Source organism: Aspergillus lentulus (genome assembly GCF_001445615.1).
Source record: "Aspergillus lentulus DNA, contig: Alt08, strain: IFM 54703, whole genome shotgun sequence".
Lineage (NCBI taxonomy): Eukaryota > Fungi > Ascomycota > Eurotiomycetes > Eurotiales > Aspergillaceae > Aspergillus > Aspergillus lentulus.
The window spans coordinates 1,924,275-1,938,612 of NW_028322118.1; the positions used below are offsets into that span (position 1 = coordinate 1,924,275).

General features: G+C 49.7%; 5 protein-coding genes across 5 annotated transcripts; 3 read left to right on the forward strand and 2 right to left on the reverse strand.

The window, feature by feature from the left end:
• Window positions 1-174: 174 nt before the first annotated feature.
• Window positions 175-2,196, forward strand: ALT_3887 (EXO70 family protein; the record flags this gene model as incomplete). The annotated part of the gene is made up of 3 exons (XM_033560417.2): window positions 175-458; window positions 525-742; window positions 812-2,196. 3 exons carry the CDS (start codon window positions 175-177, stop codon window positions 2,194-2,196), a joined length of 1,887 nt encoding a protein of 628 aa, XP_033416308.1.
• A 359-nt stretch (window positions 2,197-2,555) lies between these two features.
• Window positions 2,556-4,523, forward strand: ade13 (adenylosuccinase ADE13; the record flags this gene model as incomplete). Its single annotated transcript, XM_089599652.1, has 8 exons — window positions 2,556-2,607; window positions 2,877-3,604; window positions 3,663-3,779; window positions 3,840-3,912; window positions 3,968-4,046; window positions 4,099-4,105; window positions 4,157-4,214; window positions 4,273-4,523. The coding sequence occupies 8 exons, from the start codon at window positions 2,556-2,558 to the stop codon at window positions 4,521-4,523; spliced, it is 1,365 nt and encodes a 454-aa protein (XP_089455990.1).
• Window positions 4,524-5,625: 1,102 nt separating this feature from the next.
• ALT_3889 (uncharacterized protein) lies at window positions 5,626-7,142 on the reverse strand (the record flags this gene model as incomplete). Its single annotated transcript, XM_033560415.2, has 5 exons — window positions 5,626-5,652; window positions 5,705-6,138; window positions 6,201-6,506; window positions 6,605-6,765; window positions 6,841-7,142. The coding sequence occupies 5 exons, from the start codon at window positions 7,140-7,142 to the stop codon at window positions 5,626-5,628; spliced, it is 1,230 nt and encodes a 409-aa protein (XP_033416306.1).
• A 3,318-nt stretch (window positions 7,143-10,460) lies between these two features.
• On the forward strand, window positions 10,461-12,082 carry ALT_3890 (PDK/BCKDK family protein kinase; the record flags this gene model as incomplete). Its single annotated transcript, XM_033560414.2, has 4 exons — window positions 10,461-10,674; window positions 10,768-10,916; window positions 10,975-11,954; window positions 12,019-12,082. The coding sequence occupies 4 exons, from the start codon at window positions 10,461-10,463 to the stop codon at window positions 12,080-12,082; spliced, it is 1,407 nt and encodes a 468-aa protein (XP_033416305.1).
• An 881-nt stretch (window positions 12,083-12,963) lies between these two features.
• ALT_3891 (uncharacterized protein) lies at window positions 12,964-13,874 on the reverse strand (the record flags this gene model as incomplete). The annotated part of the gene is made up of 3 exons (XM_033560413.2): window positions 12,964-13,395; window positions 13,476-13,645; window positions 13,736-13,874. The coding sequence occupies 3 exons, from the start codon at window positions 13,872-13,874 to the stop codon at window positions 12,964-12,966; spliced, it is 741 nt and encodes a 246-aa protein (XP_033416304.2).
• Between the last annotated feature and the right edge of the window lie 464 nt (window positions 13,875-14,338).

Here is a 14,338-nt window from a genome sequence, read left to right on the forward strand (position 1 = left end):
TCATCGACCAGCTGTTCATCTAATACATATTATTGTTTTGTTTCCATTGACTCACCCCTCCTATTCGAAGATAATGACAGCTCTTATTATCAGCTCAACTTCGCAAATAACGCACTTGGTTTCGAATCCTTAATTTTGGGGTCCATTATTGTGGACCCTTCCGGTCGAGCAGCCATGGTCGCTCCAAGGAATAATGCATATGCAGAGGAGAGCGCAGAAGTCGAGGTGCTGTACGCCAACCTCGAGAAGCTCAAGCTCCTCACCAAGAAGATTCAGGGCTCCCTGGTCCGGCTCGAGACCGGGGGTAATGTCGTAAAGCATGCGATAGGTCCTATCTACAGCAACACACAATCTCTCCAGATAACCAACAGCAACATCGACAAGGTCAATGAAGCCATCGAGCGCCTTCGCCAGCCACTCGATGCGAAGAATCGTGAGGAGGGTATCATCCGCGCTGGGTAAGCGATAGTCTTGCTTCCATTTCGGCCGCAAGTCTCACTGAATGCTGACTGGTTCCGAAAAAGACCACAGAGTGTGGAATTGTCTCAATATCTGGCGGCCATGAAACGTGTGGACAAGGCTCTGGTCGATCTGAGTTCAACAAACCTCAAATCTAACCAGAAAGCAATTTCCGAATTCAACTCCCTCATTAGTACAGGGAATGCGAAGCTTCAGGACATGCTTCGTGGAATCTTGAATCAGTATGCTAGTCCGATTGAGCCATTACATTATTTAACGAAAGGTACGAGATTGCTTTACAGTCGATCAAGCCTTAGACCGATTGCGCTGACGGGTCGATGAACGTTTACAGACCTCCCGTTCCCATCAATCCCCCAAGAGACGATCTCGGAGTTAACGTCGATATGCACGGCAATTGACTCAGCAGCAAGCCACGGACCACAGCGCGGTGATGGAGGCAATCCGGCTCTCAAAATATACGCCGATGTGCGTGGAGCTTACCTGACGTCAAGCCTACAGAATCTTGCCATAGCCTCGCTGAATACTGTCAAACGAAGAGCTGCGGACGGCCCCTACAAGCAGGGCACTAACGGCATAGGGATATACTCCAACGCGCTTGAAAACTTCATATCTACCGAATACGAGATTATTGCGCAGATCTTCACAGGCGACCAGCGAGGGCTGGCTCTGCAAACGACGTTCCGATCTGCGCTGGCCGAATACTCAAAAACCTTGCGTGAGCTCAACGAGTATATCAAGGCCAATCTGATGACGGACTGCTTCTTAGCGTTCGAGATCATCGAAATCGTCACGGCGATGTCTTACCGCGTTGACTCGAGGACGGGCGAGCTAAAGAGCTTGTTCATAGAAGCTCTTCGGCCAGTACGTGAGACGGCAAAGTCATCTCTCTCAGAGCTGCTCGAGGAAACGAAACGGAAAGCAGCGAGTATCCCCGTTCTTCCTCCTGACGGCGGATCGGTCCCTCTTGTGAACGAAGTCATGAGCTCGCTCACTACACTGACTGGTTATTCCGGACCGTTAGCATCAATCTTAACTTCCTTAGGAGACGGCAACTGGCGCTCCACAGCCAGTGCATCAGGGACCGCTCCTTTAGATGTCAGTCCAGACAGCTCGGCCTTGTTATCACACTTTATCCTGGATATGATCGAATCTCTGATGAGTTCTCTCGAGGCTCGAGGCCGAGCTCTTCATCGTTCAAAAGCCGTGCAAGGCGTCTTCCTGTCCAATGTCTTCTGCATTGTCGATCGCGCTATTAGACAAAGCCCTGAGTTGGCACGCCATTTAGGCACACCAGACAGTATCGCGCGTATAGATACCTTTCGCAAGCGGGCCACGTCAACTTATCTTGATGCGTGGAAAGAAACATCGCAGTATCTCCTGGATGTGCAGTATACATCGCGTGCCGGAGCCCGACCAGCTTCCGGTGGCGTTGTCGACTCCAGTGCGATAGTCAAGTCACTCTCATCCAAGGACAAGGATGCCATCAAGGATAAGTTCAAGGCATTCAACGCAAGCTTCGATGAACTAGTCAACCGCCACAAGGCTCTGTACATGGAACGAGAAGTGCGCGGAGTATTGGCGCGTGAGGTACAGGCCGTTTTAGAACCGCTATATGCGCGCTTCTGGGACCGCTACCACGAAATTGATAAAGGCAGGGGCAAGTACGTCAAATATGACAAAGGAAGTCTCTCTGCGCAGTTGGCTGCATTGGCATAGGAAAGAAGCACAGGGTTTGTGGTCTCCGACATCGGCATCGTCCTCCGCTGAAAGCAGGCCCTGATACACTTGGAAAGTATGATGCTTCGTGTCTGCAAAGTGCATGAATTGGGTTTTATGATCAGATACCCATGCAGCTTCCCACATATACGTCGATTAATTATAATACTTCTAGTTGGACATGTACATAGCTGTTTTTGATGATCTCCGTAGTTGATAGCCCCTCCTGATAACGTGACTGATAAGCCACCCCGCTAAATTCTACAAAATTTCCTTGGGGTACGCACACATCGTCATTCGACCTTTTCAGTTCTCCATCTCCAATTCTCCTTGGACACGGCCGAGTTCCTATCGACAAGATGTCTTCCAGCAATGATGTATACCAGACTCCTCTCAACTCGCGTTATGCGAGTAAGTGTGCCCCGCAATCTGCGCTCTTGAAACCGTGGCCGAGTTAGTCCCGCTTTGTAGTCACTAATGGTCATTGATTTAAGGCAACGAGATGAAGTATCTTTTCTCTCCCAGAAACCGATTTTCAACATGGAGACAATTGTGGTTGTGGCTTGCGGAGTCTCAGAAGGGTGTGTATAACCGATTGCTCGCCTCCCTGAATGCGAAGGGGAGAACAGTCTCCCCCTAACGGGACTCCACACTGAAGTCTAGAGAGCTAACAAGCGCAGAGCTTGGCCTTCCTATCCCCGATGAGGCCATTGAGCAGATGAAGACCCACCTCACTATTCAGGACGATGAATTCAAGGTTGCTGCTGAGGAGGAAAAGCGTCGGAGACACGATGTCATGGCTCACGTTCACGCCTTCGGCCAAGTCGCTCCCGCAGCTGCCGGTATCATCCACTGGGGTGCTACTTCGTGCTACTGCACGGACAATGCGGATCTTATCTTCCTCCGTGACGGCTTGGATATTCTCATTCCTAAGCTCGCAGTTGTCATTGATAAGCTCTCTGCTTTCGCTAAGCAGTACAAGGATCTGCCCTGCCTTGGTTTCACCCACGGTCAGCCTGCTCAACTTGTGACCGTTGGAAAGAGAGCCTGCCTATGGATCCAGGACTTGCTCATGGATTTGCGAAACCTTGAGCGGGCCCGCGATGACCTCCGTTTCCGTGGTGTCAAGGGCACCACTGGTACTCAGGCCTCCTTCCTCCAGATCTTCAACGGTGACCACGACAAGGTTGAGCAACTTGATGAGCTTGTTACCAAGAAGGCCGGTTTCGATTCGGCATTCATCATCTCCAGTCAGACGTATTCGCGTAAGATCGATGTTGACGTGGCCAACGCTCTTGGCTCGTTTGGATCTACTTGCGAGCGTATCGGTATTGACATCCGCCATCTGGCTATGCTCAAGGAGGTTGAGGAACCTTTTGAGAAGGACCAGATTGGAAGCAGTGCTATGGTAAGTCGTACTCATTGCCCACAAAGTGAAGGGAACATGAATTTACCGTTTCATACAGGCTTACAAGCGTAACCCTATGCGGTCTGAGCGCCTTTGCTCCCTCGGAAGACACCTCCAGAACCTGCCCAAGGATGCTCTGGACACCTACTCCGCACAATGGTTCGAGCGTTCGTTGGTAAGCTAATACTCTCCGACTTCGTTGTGTGCATACAACATTATAATTGACCCTTTCCAGGATGACAGCGCCATCCGTCGTATCAGCATTCCCGAGCTTTACCTTTCGGCCGATGCCTGCTTGATCCTTCTCAGTAAGTGGAAGCAAATATTGTATTTGTTTTTTTCAGCATCTGACGCACATTTCAGACAACGTCACTTCCGGTTTCGTTGTGTACCCCGAAGTCATCAGACGCCGTGTCAACGACGAGCTTCCTTTCATGGCAACGTAAGTCACTTCTCCTTGTTCTACTGCAAATATTGTACTAACCTTTCTGTAGTGAGAACGTAAGTCTAGCTCGAGGAATAACATGACGAATACCTATACTAATTGAATAGATCATCATGGCATGTGTGAAGAAGGGTCTCTCCCGCCAGGACGCTCATGAGGAAATCCGTATGCTTCTCTGCTCCCTCTTCTACCGCAAAGTACCCGCGCTGATATAGGCCCACAGGCGTGCTCTCCCACCAAGCATCGGATAACGTCAAGAAACTCGGAAAGAACAACGATCTGATCGAACGTGTCCGCCGCACCGCCTTCTTCGCCCCCATCCTTGACGAACTTGATACTCTCCTCGACCCCAGCACCTTCGTCGGCCGTGCTCCCCAGCAGGTGGAGAAATTCACGTCGACGGAGGTCAAGAAGGCCCTTCAGCCCTACGAGGAGCACCTCCTCAAGGCCGAGACCGCCGCTCTTTACGTCTAAGGCTGTATCCCACAACCACTATCCTCTCGGAATCTCATAACGTCCTTTGGATTACGATGTTGGGGAATCACCCTGGGAGGGAAAGGATCTCAAACTTCGGGCAGGCACTTAATCAAGCTGTGCCACGAACTGTCTGCCAACTCCATGGATAAGCTACGATTGAGACGCGCTATACACAAAAGTTTGACGAGTCACGCTGAGTACAGTGAAGGGAGTTTTTCTGATATAGATATATGTATATACTAATGATATAGGATGATTTTCAAATAATGGCCTACTTTCTTTCTACTGCTAGTCTAGTAGCTAGGCGTGAATCTGAATCCCGCGTAACGGTACCTGCCAGTCAAAGAAGCCGACTGCAGGCACACTCAGGTATATGCTGTACTACATGCCACAAGCCAGCCGCCTCCACGTCCTCCAGGTTACAAAGGCTTTAGTCGAACCATCCTACGCCAAAATAGCATGCTTTACTAACTTTGACCTCTTATTTTTGTCAAGCAGCGCCACATCGTAGAAGGTATTAAGATTAACATGCCCAGTCGCGATGATGAAGACCGGTGACGTAAATGGCGACTCAATACATGGCCCTAATTCTTCCCCTTTATTCCATTATATTCATCCTCTTCATCCTTTTATGAAATGCAGGAAAGGGATGTGATCAAACGGCAAAAGGCAGAAAGCCACCCATGCTGAGGAAATGCACCAGAAGCGAATATGGCGTTTGGAGTCCGCCGAGAATTCACGGACGTAGGAACATTGAAGAGAAATCTAAACACTAGAAAAATGACTAGAAAATGGCCCGAAGAGAAGCAGCAAAAGACATAAGTTGAAAAGAAGTTGGAAAGAAAAGAAAAGCAACAAAAAAAAGAAAAGAAAAAAAAAATGCGAGAGGTATATCCAAGAAGCGCAACGGTGACTTCGAAGTCACTGAGGGGAAGGGCGAGGGAAAGCAATCATTAAGCAGAAAACGTCATGCACGGCATAGCTTCATAAGAAGCATGAGCGCTATACCTACTTGTTCGCTCCAGTCATCATCCTGCTGAAGGGATATTTCAGAATATGATATCACCGTTGAGCAGCTTATGGACATGGCTTTGGTCCTTCAGAGAGCGGATAGCCAGTTGATGATCTGCGGAATGTCAGACCAGATAGTTGGCTTGAAAGCAGACACGAGAACTTACCATCATGGCTTGCATCATAGCTACCTTTTCACCATAATGCTTGCCGTCCCAGCTAGCAGCTTGCAAGGTTGCATTGTACATGCCTAGAACTTCCATCCCTCTACTCCGAGCTGCTTTTGTCGTGTCTAGAGCATACTGCCACACGGCACTGTTGGCAGGAATATTGGTATCGGTGGACAGTTTCTCATGACCGGGAGCCGTGGGCCCCACCCAAAGCAGAGGCGTGTATTGTTTGTTGACTTTCGTCAGAGCGAGCCATTCGTCCATGCTACTCTCGGCTGCGGACAAGGAAAATGATGTGGAGAGCGAAACACTGTGAATCACAGGGACAGGCTTTCTTTGGCTGTCGGAGCGAGCGAGCAACTTCTGAACTTTCTCATGAGAGTTTCTTGAGGCGGGTGATCCAACTACTTTCACAAAAACATGAGGAACATCTGAGTGACAAAAACGTCAGCGCTAACATGTATGAATATCCCTCTTGAAGTAGATAACTTACGGGTTGAGCAGGCATAAGTGCTTCGAGGTCCTGATTTGTCGCCCGGGAGAAACATATCCTCGCTGGAACTGATTCGCTTCAGCCAGCAGGTGGGGTTGGTGAATTGAGAGTCACATCTGCATTGTTCACTGTCCACGTCATTCATCTCCCAATCTTTCAGAGCACCAGTGGCGAGGTTTTCACGGAGAAGGATATTGAATCCAGCATAAGCATCAGCCAGTGATTCGTCACCGATGAAAGCGACTCCGTCAAATTTTTGGAGTATATCGCAGATCTGAGAGCTGCTATACCAACGATAGACACAACCTAAGCATGTCAACAGATCCGTAGCAAGCGCCAACAGAGGAACCTTCGAAGAGACGCATTGGTGAGATGACGTTAGGGTCAACCAATCCCGCTCGTACCTTGTGATGTATAGGCAGCACCAAAGCCATGACGGCCTCCATTGCTCATTGCGCTGAGCAATGAGTCTCGAGTCTTGCAATATCGCTGGTCTTCTGGGGGGTTGTATAAGGAGACTGAGGAGATGCCGCACTCCTGACGACCCGCATAGTGTGCTAGAAAACTGAGGAAGAGAAACGCTTCGGTAAGTATTAAGCTGCCATGACAGCTGAACAAACAAGGTCACAGAAAGACTTACTCTTTCCCCGCAGTCCCAGTGGTAGACTCCGTTTCTGACGGGGCGAAGGGCAGCCAAAAGAGGTCCCTTATAAGCCAGACGATGTAAAACACGCCCAAGACCCAAAGAGACGCCATGAGTTTGTAGGTCGACGAACGCCAGGTGACTCTCCGAATCAACCTTCGTCCGTTAGGGCCCTCGATAGGGCCACGCCTCTGGGGCAAATGATTCTGTTGCATACCGGAGAATGGATATGCAACAGCCTCGTTCATAGTAGACGATGAGGCTATTGATTCACTGTTTGAGGCACGGCGACGGGACATGGTTTGCTAACCGTTCGAACATGCAGACTAGAGCACGAGATGGGGGAGACGGGAGACGTGAGGCTGGTGCACCCATGCAACAACAATCTAGCAATCCTATCCTCTGCCGCTTCGAATAGTCAAGCTGAAGGAAAGCAGGTTGGGGACGGCCGAGGAATTGCAGAGAGTTAAGCGTTCAAAATGAGCTGAAGGGACGATGGAAAATGGGGGGACGGACTTGAGCTGATGATGGCGTGAGATGACAGCAGAACGTGCGGTGGGAGTAGCAGTGACCTAGACACAATGGTGGCTCGGAAGAGGGGCCCTTCTTTGGGATGAAACTGAGTCGTTAGGGTCTTTCCTGATTGGGATGTCCTCGACCTTGTTCTTCTGTCTCTCTCCTTCTCTTTCTTCCTCTTCCTCGTCTATCCTCCTTCGCTTCCTCCTTCTCTTCGTATTTTCTCAATGTCCCTTTCTTATTGGGAATGCTTCACTTTTTTAAGAGAATATGGGAAACAGAAAATATCTCGGTGGACCGCCAAATGGATAGCAATAATACTAATTATTATAGTGAATCTTTGCCAGGCGCACAATGAAACACAACGGTTGGTGACTTGAGAGGGGCAATTTCTCCTAAACTGGAGCCAGTCACAAGCAGGAATATGGCATCGACAGCATGAGCGCAAAATAAGTAATTCCTGAGCCCAATTTGCGGATCCTTCCTCTCTATCGGGGTTGCTGATTAGTGAATGCATAACCGAAGGACAACTTCACTAAAAAAAATCAAGCAAAAACCACGGCCAACGTGGAGAATCGGTCGACGCAGCAGAGAGCGAGGATCGCTGCATCATCGTCATCCCCTGCATCACTTTTCACCAGAGCAGCCAGATGAGGATAATCAGGATTATAGAACCTTCGATCGTTCTGGCCAAGGAAAGTTCCTTCTTACAAAAAAGGAACGATTCATCGGCGGGTAATGGAGATCCACCCATCGCCGTTGAACCGTGGTTTATTTTCTTTTCTTTTTCTTTTCTTTTTCTTTTCTTTTTCTTTTCTTTTTCTTTTCGCGAGAGACGAAGCTTTGAAAAGGAAGAAGAACTGTCCTTACCTGTTGTTTACTTAATGCCTTTTTCGGGCCAGCCAAGCTCTTGTCCTATTTCCCTCCTGGGGTAAAAGAAAAAGCAAAGATAGACGGCGACGGGAGTCAAATGATGCAGCAAAACGAAAACAATCCACAGAGAGGGAAGAACAAAAAGGAAAAACAAAAAAAAAACTCAACACAAAATAGAACTGTGTGCACTGTGCAGCAGGGGAATCGCGAACTGCACCCAGAAGTTCCAGACAGCCCGCTGCGGTGAATTGACAGCCAGTTAGATAATCTGCCGGTTGATTATTCTCCAAGAGCAAGTGGGCGACCCTTGTGTGGTTGGTGGGCCAGACAGGTGTCAAAAGGGAAAAACAAAAGACTCCACTGCCAAAAAGGTTTCCGGGCGCCGCAAGATCACGAACTCAGACAAAACGGCTGTCTTGGAATGTCCTCTGGGTGGGAAGCGCCTCAACCGACCAGAACCATCAGCCCAAAGTACTCGACACGTTTCACTGGGAGATACGGAGTAGATAATGGGCTCTTGCCGTTCCCTTTGAGCTTCATCATCTCGCAGTTCCACTTCGCCAAGTGGCAGCGGTCATTTGGGCGATCAAGGATGCCGATGATGGTGAAATGATGATGATGATGATGATGATGATGATGAAAAGATGCATCCAGCTCGAACAAAGAAAGGACTGATCTCGCGATCAATCATTTGTTTTGGTGGGGTTAAGCTGTGTTGTCCTGCGCAGGCGTCACATAATGATCATCGTAGAGCAAAAGTACCTACGTGCCGTAATGCCAACATGCTGATATGCTCCTGTGGTAGGCACTGGGCAAATCGGAAAATGTTGAGGACAACGCTCTAATCAACAAGACAGCTTAGTCGTTGCCGATGTCGTCTAAATAGTCTACATCTACGCAGCTTCTTTTCCTCTTCCATGGCTATTCCATTACTATCGCCCATCAGCGACCTTAAATCCTGTTTGGCGGGGATCTGCCTCATGCATGTATACCAATATTGGATGAGTCAACTGTTGCGACTGTTGCTTCGTCATTCATGGCCACGGTCCAGATTAAGATCCTTGATCCCCCCCGAAAATGACGGCAAGGAATGGCTAAGGAAGTTGGCTCGGAGAGAAATAAGCAACGTGAAGTCACAAGGCCAGCTCAATACCAGATGGCTACGATTGAACTTTGAGCATTGTCCAAAGATTCCCTTTTGATTACGCGATGAAGCATCTCAACTCGAGAATTGATGGTAAGGGTAAAGGACGACCGGAATATCAGTTGGCGGTGCCTGTCCGGAAATAAATAGTCTCGCGGACTAGAGAATAAAACCGTGGGAAATCGTGGGGTGTCAACTGTCAACCGCATCTCCCGGCAACTCAATTTCCATGAAAGAACTGCTGCAGTAGCGTGGTAATTAGCCTCATTCGAGTCTCGACAAGCCGAACGACCAAGGAGACCGTGGCTGAGAAGCCGTTAAGTGGTCTGCCCCTTATCTAGATGATTTCAGGTGAATCTGATGTACGGTAAAACTTCCGCCTCAATTGCCAGTGTAAGAGAGTATGTGGGCTTGCCGGCAAAACACAAGTCAAGCTTCTCGGGCGAAGGGGAAATCCGGAGGATCCCTATTATTGTTTATTCTCATTCCACCCGCTCTTCCGCTGCCATATGGGGCTGGAGGCGCTGCTAGACAGGGAGAAGATGACTGCCAGAACCAATCCGGTCATGTAGAGCCGTTCTGTAGGAAATTTTGCCGAGCAGAAAAGGCGACCTCAAAATCTAAATCATCATCACGAAGCCTCTCCGGGTTGTGGTCGCGCGAAAATCGGCTGAATGTCACCCGTTTTGCTCCTTCGGCCAGGCACGGGTACATCCCCACACGTGACCCCCGGGGCTCCGCAACAAGCAGCACAGTACTCCGTCGTGACTGATTTAGTATCGTGTCGTCTCCCCCTTCGGTTGAGGGGGATTCTTTTTAGATAGAATGTTTTGTAGCAGAAGCATTGAACCTCCTTAAATCGTACGATGCACTCGTGAAATCGTGCTCTCATACCACTTCCGAAGAAGCATATTTTCCTCGTCCGCATGCCCATCCCCCTCAAGCCCCTCTTCCCCTCATTCCCTCCGAATCGGAGCTTTCAGAGCTCTTACCGCCCTGCGCTCTCCCTTGTGACTCAACAACCTCGGCAGCCGACGTCCGGGGTACATCGACTGCTCTCTTCTCTCCCATCATCATCGTGTGCATGCCAACTCAGGTTCCCATCGCATTTCCAGTCGTATCATTTGGATTCTCTGGGTTAATAAAGCGTGCACATCAGGCCGTCTGGCCTGTATTTGAAGACGACATGTGGAAACCGTCGGAGAGACTGATGGAAACCATCAGACACTATGCGAGCTTCCCCGCCACAGGTGTCTCTCTCCGGCAGATGGTCCAGTTCGGTGACAGGCCATCGACAGGTATGTGCATCCATCTAGTTCTTCTAGGATAACTTGAAGTGTGTCAATTGGGCCGCAGCCAGGGCTGATCTCATTGTCCGTCGGTTGGAGCAGGGACCCTCTTTCGTGCCTCACAATTTCTCTCTGAAGAGTTACCTATCCGCTTAGCACATCGCGTTCAGGATCTTGGAGAACTTCCTGATGGATTGAGTGAAATGCCATCGATCAAGAAGGTGCAGGACTGGTATGCGCAGTCGTTCGAGGTATGACTCCACGCTTTAGGCCTCTTGCCGTAGTGATAAGTGCTCACGTGCTCCGCAGGAAATCATCAACCTGCCCCGACCAACTCTTTCTCAAGAAGTCAAAGCTCGCCTCTTACGACCTGGGAAGATGAATGGCGGCTTTTCTAAAATTCTTTCTGAAACTACGCAGAATCCCAGCATCAAGGAAGGGCAGTACCGGTCGTCGCCCACGAACGGCAATGGCAACGGGAAGGGTCATGTCAGTCGAAGATACTTCTACCCATCCGATGATCAAGGCCATTGGCCACCCGAATTGAACGACTACAACCAGCGGTTCGCGAAGACTTTGCAGCATATCAAACGGCGACACGACAGCGTCGTGACCACCGTAGCCCAGGGCATTTTGGAATGGAAGCGAAAACGCCAACGTTTACAAATTGATTCTACCGTCCAGTCATTCTTAGATCGCTTTTATATGTCTCGTATTGGTATACGAATGTTAATCGGTCAACACATCGCCCTGACGGAACAAACGCATGTTCGCCACCCGAACTACGTCGGTATCATCTGCACCAAGACAAATGTTCGAGAAGTCGCACTCGAGGCCATTGACAATGCTCGTTTTGTCTGTGAGGACTACTATGGTCTTTTCGAAGCACCGAAGATTCAGCTCATTTGCAAGGACGACCTCAACTTCATGTACGTTCCCGGTCACCTGTCACACATGCTCTTTGAGACTCTCAAGAACTCGCTGCGTGCTGTGGTGGAGACCCACGGCGCGGACAAGGAAGCATTTCCTGTGACAAAGGTCATTGTGGCAGAAGGAAAAGAGGACATCACCATCAAAATCTCCGATGAAGGTGGTGGCATACCCCGTTCTTCCATCCCGTTGGTGTGGACATACATGTACACTACCGTGGATCAGACGCCCAATCTGGATCCGGATTTCGATAAGAATGACTTCAAAGCTCCCATGGCTGGCTTTGGGTACGGATTGCCAATCAGTCGCTTGTACGCTCGGTACTTTGGTGGTGATCTCAAGTTGATCAGTATGGAAGGGTAAGTACATTCCTTCGAGGATGATCAAGCTTGTCTCGCAATCAGACATTGACGTTGTCTGCAGATATGGCACAGATGTCTATCTCCATCTGAATCGGCTCTCTTCAAGCTCGGAGCCCCTGCAATGACAATTACCAGTCATGAGGGACGGTCGTGTTCGGTTCTCCACTTCCCACAGACTGCATCCTTTTTACTCGGAACCCGATCCGCCGCCGTCCCAAGGATTGACGCTGATGAACATTCAAGCTGCCCGAATGCGAAACAGGGAAGTTTCTGAGCGCAAACAGGTTGGTGATGCTGAAAGCATGCTCAATACTGAACATATGAGCACGTAAGAACCGCTGTCACGCCTGCTTGCTGTTTACAGGCATGTCGAAACGGTAGATACCCGCGATGACGGGGATCTACTGATCTCAACTTGTATTGCTGCAAAATGCGCTGGAACATTAGGAACTACACGATTGTCAGCGTCTGGCTTCGGTATGTTTTCATGCTGACAATCCCGTAGTTCCTAGTATTCCAGCGCACTTCTCTTCTTTCTATCATGAGAAAGAGCAGGGCTTTTTCTTCAGCCTACCTGATACAACCCGCATAGGAGGTAAATATGCGAATGATTGTACTGGAAATCTCTAGTGGGAATTCGCAAAAGGGGAAGAGAAAAGTTGATTTTTGATACCCCATTGAGATGTTTCAGTGCGGCAGCTGTCGGAAGCTGGCAAAACTTGGTGTTGGTCTTCATTGTATATATGAGATGGCTAGACCATGATGGACGGCTTTGGTTTCACCATCTCCTTGATGGTCTCGTATTTTTCTGTTTGCGATGTTTTCGTTTTGGGCCATGTATAGTATGTCACATTATGGGTGGAATGGGTTCATGGGTGTGGTATGTTTAGCCATATATCAACATATAACAACGCGCAGCTTGAGCAGATTTTTTTCTAATTCCGATCTCATGGTACCAACAAGATTACAAAGTCGATAACAGCCAACTACATGCCTGAAACAAGAATCAAGGCGAGAATCTCTGCATAGAAGGAGACCCCGGATCATCGCGCTCAGCACCGCTCCATCTCCGCCTCCTCTCCCTCTCCCGCTGTTGCTGCTGCTGCCGACTCGCCGATACCTTGGCTTTACTCCGGGCCCGATCGGGAGTCTCCTTGCCCTTCTTCTTAGACGCCGAAGCAGGCGACGAGACAGCCGATCCTGGCCCCGACCCCGATCCCGATCCCGCGTCAGGACGGCGCCAGCCCCCGTCGTCCGTCTCATGGACATCGATGATCCCGCGGCTGACCGTCATCGGGACCGACGATGAGGACGATGACGATGCAGTCGTCGACCGATGCTGGATGATGAAGCGGTCCGCGCGGATCTTGGCTGCCTCCTCGGGGTCCCCCGGCGCAAGAAGCTTAGATAAGAAGCGCCGGCGAGCTTGGGGGATGGTCTGTCGTCCGTTAGTATACTCATACAACTGTGCATATCACCTATCGGCATGTCTGCGATGGGATAGGGGAGGTGATGTACCTCTTGATTAGCTAGTGCCTGTAGAGTGAGTAATTCGCGGTCCAGGAGCACGCACAGCGCAGCGTGGCGCTCCTCGCGCAGCCGGCTGCGGACTTTCTTTTCCTGCTCGAGGGTGGTGTGCCAGGCTGGGTAGCCGGGGCTGGGCATTCGGGCTGTTGAAGCGTTGTGGCCTGTGAATTTGATCAGAACTGGTTCGGATATTGGTATTGAGTGTCTGGGGTTCTGATTGGGAGTGTTGGGATGGGACGGGATGAACGTACCGTATGCCATGAATGAGTGTTGGGGATGCTGGGCTGGGGCATAGTCCACTTGCATTCCGCCGTTGTCCTCGTCGTCATCGTCCTCAATGACGATGGGACGGCCGTGGTATCCAGTGTTGGGGATGTTCGGGTTGAACATGCTGCTTGCCTTTGTTTGTGGTTTGTTTAGTTGAGGTTGGCAGTGAGCGGATCAACACACAGAACCTTGGTGGTGACTTAGATATAAGAGGGAGACAGTCCCTCCCTGGAAAGTAATCGAGAGGACGAGATTCAGTTGGATATTCCAGGTCCAAGCTTCAATCACATAGATGCTAAAGATGCAATCAAACCAAATAGTACTGTAGGTTGCAAAGAGCTCAAGCGTGGCCAATGCGGGGAAGATTAAACTGGGAAGACTATTCGCAGTGGCATCCACATCTTGTGCTCAGATAATCCCCTTAAAGCTGAATTTAATGATGGAACCGGGATATCTCACCAGGAGACAGTCAAATATCTGACTCGAGAGCAATGAAAGCACCTTGCACGAACAGCGCAATGAGGCGGATCACCTGCACAACGGTGATGAATTTGCTTAGTCATTTCCTCACAACATAAAGTCATAAT